The sequence below is a fragment of the Hippocampus bargibanti genome, linkage group LG02, assembly GCF_051943395.1.
Source record: "Hippocampus bargibanti isolate YZ-2025 linkage group LG02, ASM5194339v1, whole genome shotgun sequence".
Taxonomy (NCBI): domain Eukaryota; kingdom Metazoa; phylum Chordata; class Actinopteri; order Syngnathiformes; family Syngnathidae; genus Hippocampus; species Hippocampus bargibanti.
Window position 1 is genome coordinate 35,066,298 of NC_142735.1, and position 15,598 is coordinate 35,081,895.

Consider the following 15,598-nt stretch of genomic DNA (forward strand, 5'->3'; position numbering starts at 1 on the left):
TTCAAATAAATAAATAAATAAATAAATAAATACATTTCATTTCAAAGCGCCTTTCAAAACTCTCAAGGTCACTTTACAGTCACAGGATAAGCTTTTCTATGGGCGAGCAGCGGCAGTCACACGCGCCAGCGTTCACTCAACCCGGAATAACTCAAATAGATAGAAAGATAGTTAGCAAGCTATTAGATAACTATAGCTAGCGAGCTAGCTAGATAGCTATCAAACAGAATCTTGCCTGTTTATAGTAATAATACTAATAATATTAAGTGCCTTTCAAAACTCTCTCAAGGACACTTTACAGTCACATGATATTTTTTCTGAGGGTAAGCAGCGGCAGCCACACGCTACTATGTATGTATTTCTAACTCGATATTGTGACGTGATCGATAAAAATGAGTGGTGTTTTATGGCGATGGGCAAAAGTTTGCTCGAGGTAATGGGACCCTTCTTGTTTTTGATCAAAATAAAATAAAATAAAAATGGCGGGGTTTTTTTGCTATTAAGCTAACAAGAGCGCATGTTGCTACATGTCATGTTTCGAAGTTTAGGCGACTACTGTATAGATGTGTCGTGTGTGTTTTTTTTTTTTTGTTATGAAAGCAAACAATTAAAAATGTAATACAAATGCACTCCTAGCACCAATGTTCCTTTTCAAAAACAACAAAAATAAAATAAAACACATCCTTCACTCTCTCTCTATCTGTAAACCCCACCCCCCTCACTGCTGCGTTCTTGACCAATCACGTGGCTTTAACCGGAGACTGGGGGCGGGGAATAAAGAACAAAAACAGTCAGCTGCCATTTTGTTGTTAGAACAACGGGCTCGTTCGCGAACGACACATCACTCTTTGAGGCAGCTCGGTGTGTATGCCGAAAAAAGTTTGTATGCCAAGGTAAAATGTTCATAAATTTAACGTTGGTAAACCGAAAAGTTCGTAAGCAAAGGGGTTCGTAAACCGAGGTATCACTGTATATTGACTCTTAGTGAGGAATCATTCTGTTTTTTCCTAAATAAGCCTTAAAACTACACAAAATATACCTTATTTTACGCGTAATGAATGTGCTATTGTATTGTAATTAAATAAATAAACTACTATATAATAAAGTTGTTTTATCTACCTTTGTGATGTAGTTGATGGATTGGTGGAATGGAGGAGGGAGGGAGTTACTGTTTGGAAGGAGAGTCACCTTCCATAAAGAGTGTCCCCTGTTAGCTGTTTTTCATTAATACAAATCAACAGACGTTTTTCAACCTCTTCCATTGCCTGAGACCGTTGCTTAGACAACACAGAAACACCCTTAGCCACACGTAGCAATGGTCGACTTAGCATACTGGTAGTGGTACGCTAAGTCACACAAACGCTCACTTTGTGTCTGTTTTTCAATGATCTCCTTCTTCTGCTCTTCGGTTTAAACGCTAGCCTGTGGTTGGGTCTTTTTCGGTCCCATAATAGCAAAAGTACTCCACTTGATAACAAAGCATGTCTGCACTCAAAGAAAACTAGCTCGCCTGCCACCGTGGCGCTATGTGATTCGGTTCGTCCGCCGAAAACTAGTTCGTATGCTAAAACGATATCCACGCGAATTTAATGTTCGTAAGGTGAAAGGTTCGTGAGCTAAAGCGTTCGTAAGCTGAGGTATTACTGTATTTTTAAAATCATTGAATGCATCCAGTATTTCTGAAATGTGACCTAACTCAAATGCTTTGGTTTTTAGGTGGTGGCCTGCCGAAGTATGTCTCACCAAAGACGTCCCAAATAACATTTTAAGGCTAAAACACGATGTCGGGGAGTTTCCGGTGCAGTTTTTTGGCTCCAAAGATTTTGTCTGGACTTACCATGCTCGTGTATTTCCTTACATGGAGGGTGACACACATAATATTGAGAAAATGGGCAAGGGGGCCGACGCCGTGTATAAAAAAGGTAAGCTGTGCTCTTGTGCGTTTGGAATAACCTCCATTTTGTTTTTGAGTGTCATTAGTAAACGAGAGTCGATGAAAAGGTTTCTTCAGCCGTCATCTGGACTTCTTTGACGTTTCGCTTCTTATCTAAGAGGCTTCGTCAGGAAACTAAAAATTTGCTGGTAGCTCTGGCCATATATATATATATATATATATATATATATATATATATATATATATATATATATATATATATATATATATATATAAACTTCTTCGACCACATCGGCTTAGTTATGCTGATGAGGTGATACCAGAGCAAATGGGGCAATCAGGCCAGTCGTATACCATACTCAGTCAAGATAATAGAAACAATCAGCTTGCTATCTATTTGAGTTACTTCCGGGTCGAGTGAACGATAATAAATATAAATATATATATATATATATATATATATATATATATATATATATATATATATATATATATATATATATATATATATATATATATATATATATATCCCTACTGTCCAGAGGTGGCGGATAATAATAATAATAATAATAATAATGATAATAATAAAATATACTTATACTACTAATAGTAATACCACTAATACTACCACTACTAATAATAATACTAATACTACTTTTCCTTTCTACTAAATACTACTACTACTACTACTAATAATAATAATAATACATTTTATTTCTAAGCGCCTTTCAAATTTCTCAAGGACACTGTAATCTAATAAAAGGACTAATAATACGAATACTAATAATACTGATACTAATACTACTAATACGACTTCTTCTTTTCCGGCATTTTCTACTACTACTACTACTACTAATAATAATAATACTTTTTATTTCTAAGCGCCTTTCCAAATAATAATAGTACTGTAATAATAATAATGATAATAATAATAATGATGATAATAATAATAACCATAATAATAATCATAATAAATTTCATTTATGCCATAGTCTGATGTCGTTCCTTTCAAATCCAAATAATAATAACAATAATAATAACAACAAAACAATAATAATAATAAGAAGAAGAATACTAATAATAACAAAATAATAATAATAATACATTTCATTTTTAAGCACCTTTCAATCAAAACTCTCAGGGACACTTTACAGTCACAGGATATTTTTTTCTGCGGGTGAGGAGCGGCAGCCCCACGCGCCAGCATTCACTCAACCCGGAAGTAACTCAAATAGATAGCAAGCTGATTGTTTCTATTATCTTGACTGAGTATGGTATACGACTGGCCTGATTGCCCCATTTGCTCTGGTATCACCTCATCAGCATAACTAAGCCGATGTGGTCGAAGAAGTTTGCTGTAATATCGATCCAAATTAAACCTCGCCCACCATGGCGATTTAGTGAAGGGTTTTGCTGTTTTATGAAAATAGCTTCTTTTACTCCCCCTTTCAAACCATCGATTTTCTTTCGCTAACATTTTAACCTTACTGTCGTCAAATGAGCGGTTGCTAGCTTTTAGGCGCATGTGTACTGCCGATTGAGGCCCACTAGTATTATCCCTGCAATGTTGATAAAGTATTTTTAGTTCGCTGACGAAGCTTCTTGGATAAGAAGCGAAGCGTCCTACACCTTCAAAGAAGTACAGATGATAGGCTGAAGAAACCTTTTCATCGATGGATCACACAGAAGTAAACGAGAGTGTTTTTGTTGCTAGCCCTGATTGAAGCAGCGGAGCGATTCAAAGAACTTCAATCTGAAAAGGAAATGAAGCAGCTACAGGAGGATAGAAAGATTCATAAGAAACCTCCTCCATATAAACACATTAAGGTATGGTTTTTTTTTTCAATGGGTACAGACACTCCCCAACTTACGAACATTCAAGTTACGAATAATGCTACATATGAACATTTTTGCAGGTACAGTATAATAATAATAATAATAATAATAATAATAATCATCATCATCATAATAATAGTAGCAATAGTAATAATAATACATTTAATTTATAAGCACCTTTCAAAACTCGACTTGATTTGGATTAATAAAAAGCAGCTAGGAGGGCACAGTCCTTATGGAAGGTGACTCTCCTTCCAAACAGTAACTCCCTCCCTCGCTCCTCCTCCCACTCCCACTCATTTTAATGGTTTCTTATGGGAAATAAATGTTCGGAAGACGAATTTTTCGCCTCACACACATACTTTCTGGGAACCAATTAAGTTTGTGAACTGATGTATCATCGTATGTCGTTGTACTACAGTAGGTGTGAATGTATTTGACGAGCGTCTGTGTTTTGTACTTGTCCGTTTAGTGTTTGACTTCAACATACATTCCATACAAAATACAGTGAGACCTCAACTTACGAACTTAATTGGTTCCCAGACAGAGTGTGTAAGGTGAAAAGTGTGTATCTCAAAATAAAAATTCCCATAGGAAACCATTAAAATGGGAATAATCCATTCCAGGGTTTCCATAAAATATAGTTTTCAACTAAATAAGCCTTAAAACTACACACAACATACCTTATTCTATGTATAATAAATGTGCTATTGCATTGTAATGAAAGAAATACACTGCATTGTATCATAAAGTCACTTTATTTGCATTTGTGATGGTCATTGATGGCTTGATGGAATGGCAAACGGAATTGCTGTTTGGAAAGAGAGGCACATTACATGAGGACTGTAACTAAAGAAATAAACTGCTGTACAATAAAGTTTTATTTACCTTTTTGATGGTCGTTGATGGCTTATGGAAGGAGAGTCACCTTCCATAAGGACTGTTGGTAACTTAACCTCTGGTGCTGTTCGCTCGTGTGCTTCCGCCGAAGATCACTACGCCAGCCGTGGTGGGTGTGTATTATGAAAATAGGGCTTATTATAAGGTTTAATTTTCAGAAATTTGAAGATTGTAAGACGAAAAGTTTGTAAGATAAGGTGTTTGTAAGTTGAGATCTCACTGAAGCAACACCGAAGCAACTTACAACCAAATTCACCTTACGAACGACCGCTCGGAACGTATCTTGTTCATTAACTGGGGAGCGTCTGTATGAATTTTTTTGTCACCACTATTTTCAGGTCAATCAAATGACTTTTCTTGTCTTCTTAGGTCAACAAGCCAATTGGGAAAGTCCAAATCATCACAGCTGATTTATCGGAGGTCCCACGCTGTAACTGTAAGGCGTCAGACGACAACCCGTGTAGCGTGGATTCGGAATGCATTAATCGCATGCTGTTGTACGAGTGCCATCCTCAAGTTTGCGCTGCTGGCGAGCGATGTCAGAACCAGACCTTCACAAAACGTCAATACACGGTTGTGGAGATATTCAGGACGCTGTCGCGTGGCTGGGGATTGCGCAGCGTTTCTGATATCAAAAAAGTGGGTTGAAAATCAAGTGCCATCGCTAAGTTTTTATTGTATTTTTTCTTCTCCCTTCTAATTTCTCTTATTACTAATTTGTTCGCAGGGAGCTTTTGTGAGTGAATACGTGGGTGAGGTGATCGATGAAGAGGAATGCCGGGCCCGAATTAAATATGCTCAGGAAAAAGACATCTTTAACTTCTACATGCTAACATTAGACAAGGTAAGATTTTGACCCCGATGGCCATAAAAGTGAATTAAAAACCTAAATTTCATCAGGAAATACAGTTTGCTTTGGTGGAGTACAGTGATACCTTATTTTACGAACTTAATTGGTTCCCAGAAAGTGTGCGTAAGGCGAAAAGTTCGTCTTCCAAACCTTCATTTTCCATAAGAAACCATTAAAAGGAGAATAATCCGTTCCCAAGTCCCCATAAAACATAATTTTTGCCTAAATTAGCCTTAAAACTACACAAAATATACCTTATTTTATGTATAATAAATGTGATATTATATTGTATTTAAAGAAATAAACTGTACTGTATAATCAAGTCGTTTTATTTACCTTTGTGATGGTCGTTGATGTTGTTGCATCTTGATATCCGAGTGAAGTTTCAGTGCTTTCTCGCCCGAAGATACCCTCATTCACACTGTCCCTTTTACCTCAGCTCACTAACATAATTGGTTCCCAGAAAGGGTGTGTGAGGCGAAAAGTGTGTATCCCAAAAAATAATTTCCCATAGAAAACCATTCAAATGAGAATAATCCGTTCCCAGGTACCCGTGAAACATAATTTTCTATTTATTAATTTTCTAAGCTTTAAAACTACACAAAGTATACCTTATTTTATGTATAATAAATGTGATATGGTATTATAATTAAAGAAATAAACTGTACTGTATAATAAAGTCGTTTTATTTACCTTTGTGATGGTCGTTGATGTTGTTGCATCTTGATATCCGAGTGAAGTTTCAGTGCTTTCTCGCCGACAATACCCTCATTCACACTGTCCCTTTTACCTCAGCTCACTAACATAATTGGTTCCCAGAAAGGGTGTGTGAGGCGAAAAGTGTGTATCCCAAAAATTAATTTCCAATAGAAAACCATTCAAATGAGAATAATCCGTTCCCAGGTACCCGTGAAACATAATTTTCTATTTATTAATTTTCTAAGCTTTAAAACTACACAAAGTATACCTTATTTTATGTATAATAAATGTGATATGGTATTATAATTAAAGAAATAAACTGTACTGTATAATAAAGTCGTTTTATTTACCTTTGTGATGGTCGTTGATGTTGTTGCATCTTGATATCCGAGTGAAGTTTCAGTGCTTTCTCGCCGACAATACCCTCATTCACACTGTCCCTTTTACCTCAGCTCACTAACATAATTGGTTCCCAGAAAGGGTGTGTGAGGCGAAAAGTGTGTATCCCAAAAATTAATTTCCAATAGAAAACCATTCAAATGAGAATAATCCGTTCCCAGGTACCCGTGAAACATAATTTTCTATTTATTAATTTTCTAAGCTTTAAAACTACACAAAGTATACCTTATTTTATGTATAATAAATGTGATATGGTATTATAATTAAAGAAATAAACTGTACTGTATAATAAAGTCGTTTTATTTACCTTTGTGATGGTCGTTGATGTTGTTGCATCTTGATGATATCCGAGTGAAGTTGCAGTGCTTTCTCGCCGACAATACCCGCATTCACACTGTCCCTTTTACCTCAGCTCACTAACATAATTGGTTCCCAGAAAGGGTGTGTGAGGCGAAAAGTTCGTCTTCCGAACCTTCATTTTCCATCAGAAACCATTAAAATGAGAATAATCCGTTCCCAGGTCCCCATAAAACATAATTTTTGCCTAAATTAGCCTTAAAACTACACAAAATATACCTTATTTTATATATAATAAATGTGATATTATATTGTATTTAAAGAAATAAACTGTACTGTATAATAAAGTCGTTTTATTTACCTTTGTGATGGTCGTTGATGTTGTTGCATCTTGATGATATCCGAGTGAAGTTGCAGTGCTTTCTCGCCGACAATACCCGCATTCACACTGTCCCTTTTACCTCAGCTCCCTAACATAATTGGTTCCCAGAAAGTGTGTGTAAGGCGAAAAGTTCGTCTTCCAAACCTTTATTTTCCATAAGAAACCATTAAAATGAGAATAATCCGTTCCCAGGTCCCCATAAAACATAATTTTTGCCTAAATTAGCCTTAAAACTACACAAAATATACCTTATTTTATATATAATAAATCTGATATTATATTGTATTTAAAGAAATAAACTGTACTGTATAATCAAGTCGTTTTATTTACCTTTGTGATGGTCGTTGATGTTGTTGCATCTTGATATCCGAGTGAAGTTTCAGTGCTTTCTCGCCGAAGATACCCTCATTCACACTGTCCCTTTTACCTCAGCTCACTAACATAATTGGTTCCCAGAAAGGGTGTGTGAGGCGAAAAGTGTGTATCCCAAAAATTAATTTCCAATAGAAAACCATTCAAATGAGAATAATCCGTTCCCAGGTACCCGTGAAACATAATTTTCTATTTATTAATTTTCTAAGCTTTAAAACTGCACAAAGTATACCTTATTTTATGTATAATAAATGTGATATGGTATTATAATTAAAGAAATAAACTGTACTGTATAATAAAGTCGTTTTATTTACCTTTGTGATGGTCGTTGATGTTGTTGCATCTTGATGATATCCGAGTGAAGTTGCAGTGCTTTCTCGCCGACAATACCCTCATTCACACTGTCCCTTTTACCTCAGCTCACTAACATAATTGGTTCCCAGAAAGGGTGTGTGAGGCGAAAAGTGTGTATCCCAAAAATTAATTTCCAATAGAAAACCATTCAAATGAGAATAATCCGTTCCCAGGTACCCGTGAAACATAATTTTCTATTTATTAATTTTCTAAGCTTTAAAACTACACAAAGTATACCTTATTTTATATATAATAAATGTGATATTATATTGTATTTAAAGAAATAAACTGTACTGTATAATCAAGTCGTTTTATTTACCTTTGTGATGGTCGTTGATGTTGTTGCATCTTGATATCCGAGTGAAGTTTCAGTGCTTTCTCGCCGACAATACCCTCATTCACACTGTCCCTTTTACCTCAGCTCACTAACATAATTGGTTCCCAGAAAGGGTGTGTGAGGCGAAAAGTGTGTATCCCAAAAATTAATTTCCCATAGAAAACCATTCAAATGAGAATAATCCGTTCCCAGGTACCCGTAAAACATAATTTTCTATTTATTAATTTTCTAAGCTTTAAAACTACACAAAGTATACCTTATTTTATGTATAATAAATGTGATATGGTATTATAATTAAAGAACTAAACTGTACTGTATAATAAAGTTGGATTATTGACCTTTGTGATGGTAGTTGATGGCTTGATGGAATGGATAGCTTTTTTGCATAAAGTGTCTCAAGGAGCTCTGGGTTGTACATCTTGGAAATTGTGATATTGCAAAAGATGCAAGCAGACACACTCTAAACTTCATTAATAGCTGGTTCCCTTGCTTGTAGTATTTTCATTTCAAATTGAACCGATGGCTAGTGCGGGTTACTTGTGGAGCCTGATTGATGGGAATTTTAACCTTGCAGTCTACACTCTGCCTTTGAACTATCAACGTTGAAATGAGTCCAAATTTCACCGTTTTCTATCCATTTTGTGACTCTCTCTCTCTGTCGTGTTTAAACCACCTCCCCTCACTGCTCCGTTCTTGACCAATCGCGTGGCTTTAACCGACGACTGGGGGCGGGGAATAGAGGACCAAAACAAGCCTGCTGCCATTTTCGGCCTCGTTCGCGAACAACACATCACTCATTGTGGCAGCTCCGTGTGTATCCTGAAAAGTAGTTCGTATGCCAAGGTAAAATGTTCATAAATTTAACGTTCGTAAACCGAGAAGTTCGCAAGCCAAGGCGTTTGTAAACCGAGGTATCACTGTACACCGTTAATTGGACGTGCGCCTTCTACTCCGATAGTCATTTTACCCTAACTGGGAACAAGCACACTATCTGTCTGGTTTACACTTTACCTAATCCAAACCATACAATGATCAAATGTACTACAAATTGAACTGTAGAAAAATGGCTTTAGGCCACTGGTGTCAAAGTCAAGGCCCGGGGGCTTAATCTGGCCCACCACATCATTTTATTTGGCCCGCGTAAGCAAATCAAGCACGTTCACGTGCAATGATGCTTGCTAAAGTCCGAAGTAAAATTTCTAATTGTCCCATGTAAACCACAATAACAGTCATTATTTATTACTTCAAATTTGAAAACTAATTATTTATTAATTACTTGTGCGCTCTATATGTAATATGTGGAAGGGATTAAACATTCTAATGGCTTCCCTAAATTCATAACGACCCCCGAGAAGAAACCGTAACTACAACGGCAACAGCATAAGTTGTCAGGTAAATGATCACAAATGCAATCAGAATCAGAATGATCTTTATTGGCCAAGTATGTAGAACACACAGGGAATTTGTCTCCGGTAGAACACACTGCACTAGTATCATCATTAAAAAAAAATTGCAAAGAGGCACTATACAGTTCCATTTCGGTTACTCTTTAGAGAGTTGATGGCTTGGGGGAAGAAGCCGTTTCAATGTCTGCGGGATTGCGCCTGGCTGTGGGGGAGTCACTGGAAAAGGTGGTGGGCAGGATGCGGAGGGTCCAGTTGGATTTTCAAAACACACACAATCACAGGTCTAACTTGTGTTTTTTTTTCTTTTCTTTTCCTTTTAAATACCAGGACCGAATCATCGATGCAGGCCCCAAAGGGAATCAGGCTCGCTTCATGAATCACAGCTGCCAGCCAAATTGTGAAACTCAAAAATGGACTGTGAACGGGGACACCCGCGTCGGACTGTTTGCCTTGCAAGACATCCCACAAGGTTAGAGCTACAATTTTGCAACCCGCTGTGGTGCGTTTGCATGATACTGAGTAATGTACCGTATTTTACGGAGTATAAGGCGCACACCCAATGAATGGTGTAATTTCATACTTTTTCCATGTAATAATAATACATTTCATTTATAAGCGCCTTTCAAAACTCTCAAGGACACTTTACAGTCACAGGATAAGTTTGGCTGCGGGTGAGCAGCGGCAGCCACAAGCGCCAGCGTTCACTCAACCCGGATATAACAAAGTTAAAAAAAAAAAAACAACTAAATAACAAATAATATGACAACACAGAGAGTCATTCATTCTTCAGCACATACGGTACCCTCTTTGTGACATGAAGCAGTTCTAGATGAAAGAGGAGCATCCTATTCTGCAGTGGATCAGGGACGTCATGGTGGAATGTGCATGTCTACAAGCTTAATGTTGAAAGCAAACATACAGCTGCAGCATCCAGTCCGTGAAACAATAATAATAATAACAACAACAATAAGAATAAAAACTGTTAATAAATAATTTCCATATATAAGGCGCGCCTTCAATGAATGAAAAAACGTTTCCAAATATAATATAGAATTATATAAAGGTTTTCCAAATATTAGGCACGCCACATTTTAAAGCGCTACAATAATAATAATAATCATCATCATAATCGTAATCATCATAATAATAATAATAATATTCATAATAAACTACAAATCAAAATAGAAATCCAATTACAAAAACAAATAAAAACAAATAGAAACAAATAGAAACACAAATACAAATAAAAACACAAATAATAATAAAAACACAAATAATAAAAACTATACAAATAATAATAATACAAACTATACAAATAATAATACAAACAATACAAATAATAATTAATATAAAAATAATACAACTAATACAAATAATAAAAATAAAAAGTAAGAAAAAATAATACAAATAATAAAAATAGAAAATAAAAAAATAAAACATTAAAAAATATATAAATATAAAAAAAAAAAAATACAAAAAATAAAGAAAAATAATTTCCATATATAAGGCACACCTTCAATGAATGAAAAACTTTTCCAAATATAATATAGAATTATATAAAAGTTTTCCAAATATTAGGCACACCACATTTTAAGGCGCTACAATAATCATAATAATCATAATAAAATACAAATACAATTACAAAAACAAATAAATACAAACACAAATACAAATAAAAACACAAATAATAATAAAAACACAAATAATAATAAAAACAATACAAATAATAATTAATATAAAAATAATACAACTAATACAAATAATAAAAATAAAAAGTAAAAAAAACAATACAAATAATAAAAATAATAAAAATAGAAAATTAAAAAAATAAAACATTAAAAAATATATGAATAGAAAATTAAAAAAATAAAACATTAAAAAATATATAAATATAAAAAAATAACAATACAAAAACTAAAGAAATACAAAAAAATAAAGAAAAAAAAGACACAAAAAAGAATAATAATAATAATAATTTCCATATATAAGGCGCACCTTCAATGAATGAAAAACTTTTCCAAATATAATATAGAATTATATAAAAGTTTTCCAAATATTAGGCACACCACATTTTAAGGCGCAACAATAATAATAATTATAATCATAATAATCATAATAAAATACAAATACAATTACATTTACAATTACAAAAACAAATAAATACAAATAAAAACACAAATAATAATAAAAACAATACAAATAATAATACAAACAATACAAATAATAATTAATCTAAAAATAATACACCTAATACAAATAATAAAAAGTAAAAAAACAATACAAATAATAAAAATAATAAAAATAGAAAATAAAAAAAATAAAACATTAAAAAAATATATAAATATAAAAAAATAAAAATAAAAGATACAAAAAATAAAGAAATACAAACAAAAATAAAGAAAAAAAAGACACAAAAAATAATAATAATAATAATAATAATAATTTCATTTATACGGGCTATGACGCACTACTTCTTCTATGTGGGGGGGTGAAATGAAGTCAGTGGCTACTGACAGAGACCCATTGTGGGTCAATATGACTTCACATAAAAGGCGTATAAGGCGCAGGGTGATCCTTGGAAGAAAATCAAGGCTCTTGGGTGCGCCTTATACACGGGAAAATACGATAGTGAAAGAAAAGTGTCCTTTTTTTCAGGTGTGGAATTAACTTTCAACTACAACCTGGAGTGTCTTGGCAATGGCAAAACGGCCTGTAAATGTGGAGCACCCAACTGTAGCGGCTTCCTTGGTGTTCGACCAAAGGTAAATTCGTTTAGCTGCAGCTTCGGAATGTTCAACTTATTTATATATGTATATATACAGTGAGTCCTCAACTTACTAACTTAATTAGTTCCCAGACAGAGTGTGTAAGGTGAAAAGTGTGTATCTCAAAAATGAATTTCCCATAGGAAACCATTAAAATTGGAATAATCTGTTCCCGGGTTTCCATAAAATATACTTTTCAACTAAATAAGCCTTAAAACTACACACAACATACCTTATTCTATGTATAATAAATGTGCTATTGTATTGCAATGAAAGGAATACACTGCATTGTATCATAAAGTCACTTTATTTACATCATTTATGGCTTGATGGAATGGCGTTGGAGGTCAAACGGAATTGCTGTTTGGAATTGCTGTTTGGAAAGAGAGGTGCATTACATGAGGACTGTAATTAAAGAAATAAACTGTGCTGTAAAATAAAGTTTTATTGACCTTTTTGATGGTCGTTGATGGCTTATGGAAGGAGAGTCACCTTCCATAAGGACTGTTGGTGCTGTTCGGTCGTGTGCTTCCGCCGAAGATCACTCCGCCAGCCGTGGTGGGTGTGTATTATGAAAATAGTGCTTATTATAAGGTTTAATTTTCAGAAATTTGACGTTTGTAAGACGAAAAGTTTGTAAGATAAGGTGTTTGTAAGTTGTACTTAACGTTATTCTAGAAAACAAAACCCAAAAAAATAAATATTAACTCATTCACTGCCATTCCCCAATTTAGTCAGGCATTAAAAAGCATGACGTGGAGCGCCATTCCTGAATTTCTTCGCATTTTGTTTTTTCTTGCTAGGGTGCCGATAAAGCGCTGGCCAGACTTCTGGCAATTTTTTCCGTTCCGCAAGTGGGCAGCATTTACCTTTTTGTCCATAGTTAGCGCTTTGTTCCAGCTTCAGCTGTTGTTAAATCGCTATATAAACCAATATGTATTGTATATTGTACAGCCGCCCCCATTTCAAGCTCAGATAACTCCAGATCCATATAACTTAGGAATTAACTCTTTTTTTTTTTACTCATGAAAAAAGAGTCTAAGGTTTCTTACGCTGCATTGAATATGTATGTCGTCCTAAAACTCAATATTCTGTGTGTCCTTGTATTGTATTTTGGACAGCCACCCCCATTTCAGGCTCAGATAACTCCATCCATTCCTATAATTTAGGAATTAGCTCTTTTTTTTCTGAACAAAGAAGACAGTCTAAGTTGTCTTCTGCTGCATTGAATATTTATGTAGTCCTAAAACTCAGTGATCCGTAGGTCTTGCAATTTGAGTGAAAATGACAATAACCCTGGCACTGGAGTGGACACATTATTGCACATCATCTGGTAGTGAATGAGTTAATTTCTTCCATTTTTTTCAAAGGGGTGAATATCAAAATTCATGACAGGTGTTGTTAGAGTGCCAAAAACAGGTAACTTCCGAGTTACGACCGGTGCGACATACGACCGCCCGTACTTACGACCACTGTTTTTTTTATACGCCAGGCAAGTTATAAGATTTATAAATGAACTGTCAACATTTTGGTATATTAATAGTATTCAATAGAAAACATTCTTTAAAAACAACAGATTGACTTCGTATACTATTCTGTCGTATAAACCTCGCGTCGGCCATTTTGAATGCTTTTCGATTTACGACCGTTTGATTTACGACCATTTTGTCGGAACGGAAACCGGTCGTAACTTGGATGTGACCTGTACATCAATATGCACTGTATGTATTGTATTGTATTGACTTTTGTACAGACACCCCCATTTCAAGCTCAAATAACTCCAGATCCATATAATTTAGGAATTAACTATTTTTTTCTAATGAAAGTACATGGTCTATGGTTTCTCACGCTGAATTGAATGTTTACGTAGTCCTAAAACTCAATATTCTGTAGGTCCTGCAATTTGAGTGAAAATGACAAAAACCCCGGCACTGCAGTGGACACATTTTTTATGCACGTCTGGCAGTGAATGAGTTAATGTTATTCCTTGCATGGCATTGTGGGAAAAAAAAATTGTCTCATTCAATTCAGAACTGGACAAGTTGCATCATTCCAATGTGTCGTGTGTTTGCCCGAACAACCACACACAAGCTAACGCCCGATCAGTACCAACTGAATATGCCCGCCCCATGATGACCTATAACCTCGCCTGGAAAGATGAAATTCATCAATAATCTGTGATATGACTTTCCGGCCTCCTTTTCTCTTTTGTTCAGAACCAACCACCAGCAGAAAAAATCAAAGAAGGGAAGAAGAGAGGGAGCCATGAAGAAAAAATCCAAGCAAGGGGTGACTAAAGAGAGGGAGGATGAGTGCTTCAGCTGCGGTGACGGCGGCCAAATCGTGTCATGTAAGAAGCCTGGTTGCCCAAAAGTCTACCACGCTGACTGTCTCAACCTGGCCAAGAGACCTGCAGGCAAGTCCTGTCTTCAAAATGTCAACTGTCGAACTTAATTGGTTCCCAGACAAAGTGTGTATCCCAAAAATTTATTTCCCATAGGAAACCATTAAAATGAGAATAATCCGTTCCCAGGTCCCCATTAAACATATTTTTCTAATTTTCTAAGCCTTAAAACTACACAAAATAGACCTTATTATATGTATAATAATTGTACTATGGTATTATAATGAATGAAATAAACTGTACTGTATAATAAAGTCATTTTATTTACCTTTGTGATGGTCGTTGATGGCTTGATGGAATGGAGTGGCCGCTTTCATCAGCATTAAACACTTGATGAGGAACGTAACCTTCTTCTTTCACCATCTTGAGGAATGATCCCTTGCAGGTGCTTTCTCTGTGATAATTGTATCTAGTTCATCATCAATTGTGTTCTGTTTAGCTGGGTTGATAGCTTTTTGCATCAAGTGTACAAATAGCTTGTGGGGGTTGTTTGTGGAGCCTGATTGATAGGATATTTTAACCTTGCAGTCTACACTCTGCCTTTGAACTATCAAAGTTGAAACTCTCTCACTGTCGTATGCCTGTCTCTTTAATGTTTAAACCCCCCCCCCCCTCACTGCTCCGTTCTTGACCAATCACCTGCCTTTATAACCCAAGACTGGGGGCGGGGAATAAAGGACAAAAAAAGTCGACTACCATTTTC

General features: G+C 35.2%; 1 protein-coding gene across 1 annotated transcript in view; it reads left to right on the forward strand.

The window, feature by feature from the left end:
* Positions 1-15,598, forward strand: part of LOC148902527 (histone-lysine N-methyltransferase, H3 lysine-36 specific-like) — a 41,695-nt gene that overhangs the window by 23,653 nt on the left and 2,444 nt on the right. The window contains 8 exon segments of the mRNA XM_088991146.1: positions 1,717-1,922; positions 3,609-3,721; positions 5,000-5,269; positions 5,358-5,474; positions 10,054-10,195; positions 12,382-12,488; positions 14,708-14,749; positions 14,751-14,907. Of these exon segments, the coding sequence (XP_088847272.1) occupies positions 1,717-1,922; positions 3,609-3,721; positions 5,000-5,269; positions 5,358-5,474; positions 10,054-10,195; positions 12,382-12,488; positions 14,708-14,749; positions 14,751-14,907 (1,154 nt within the window).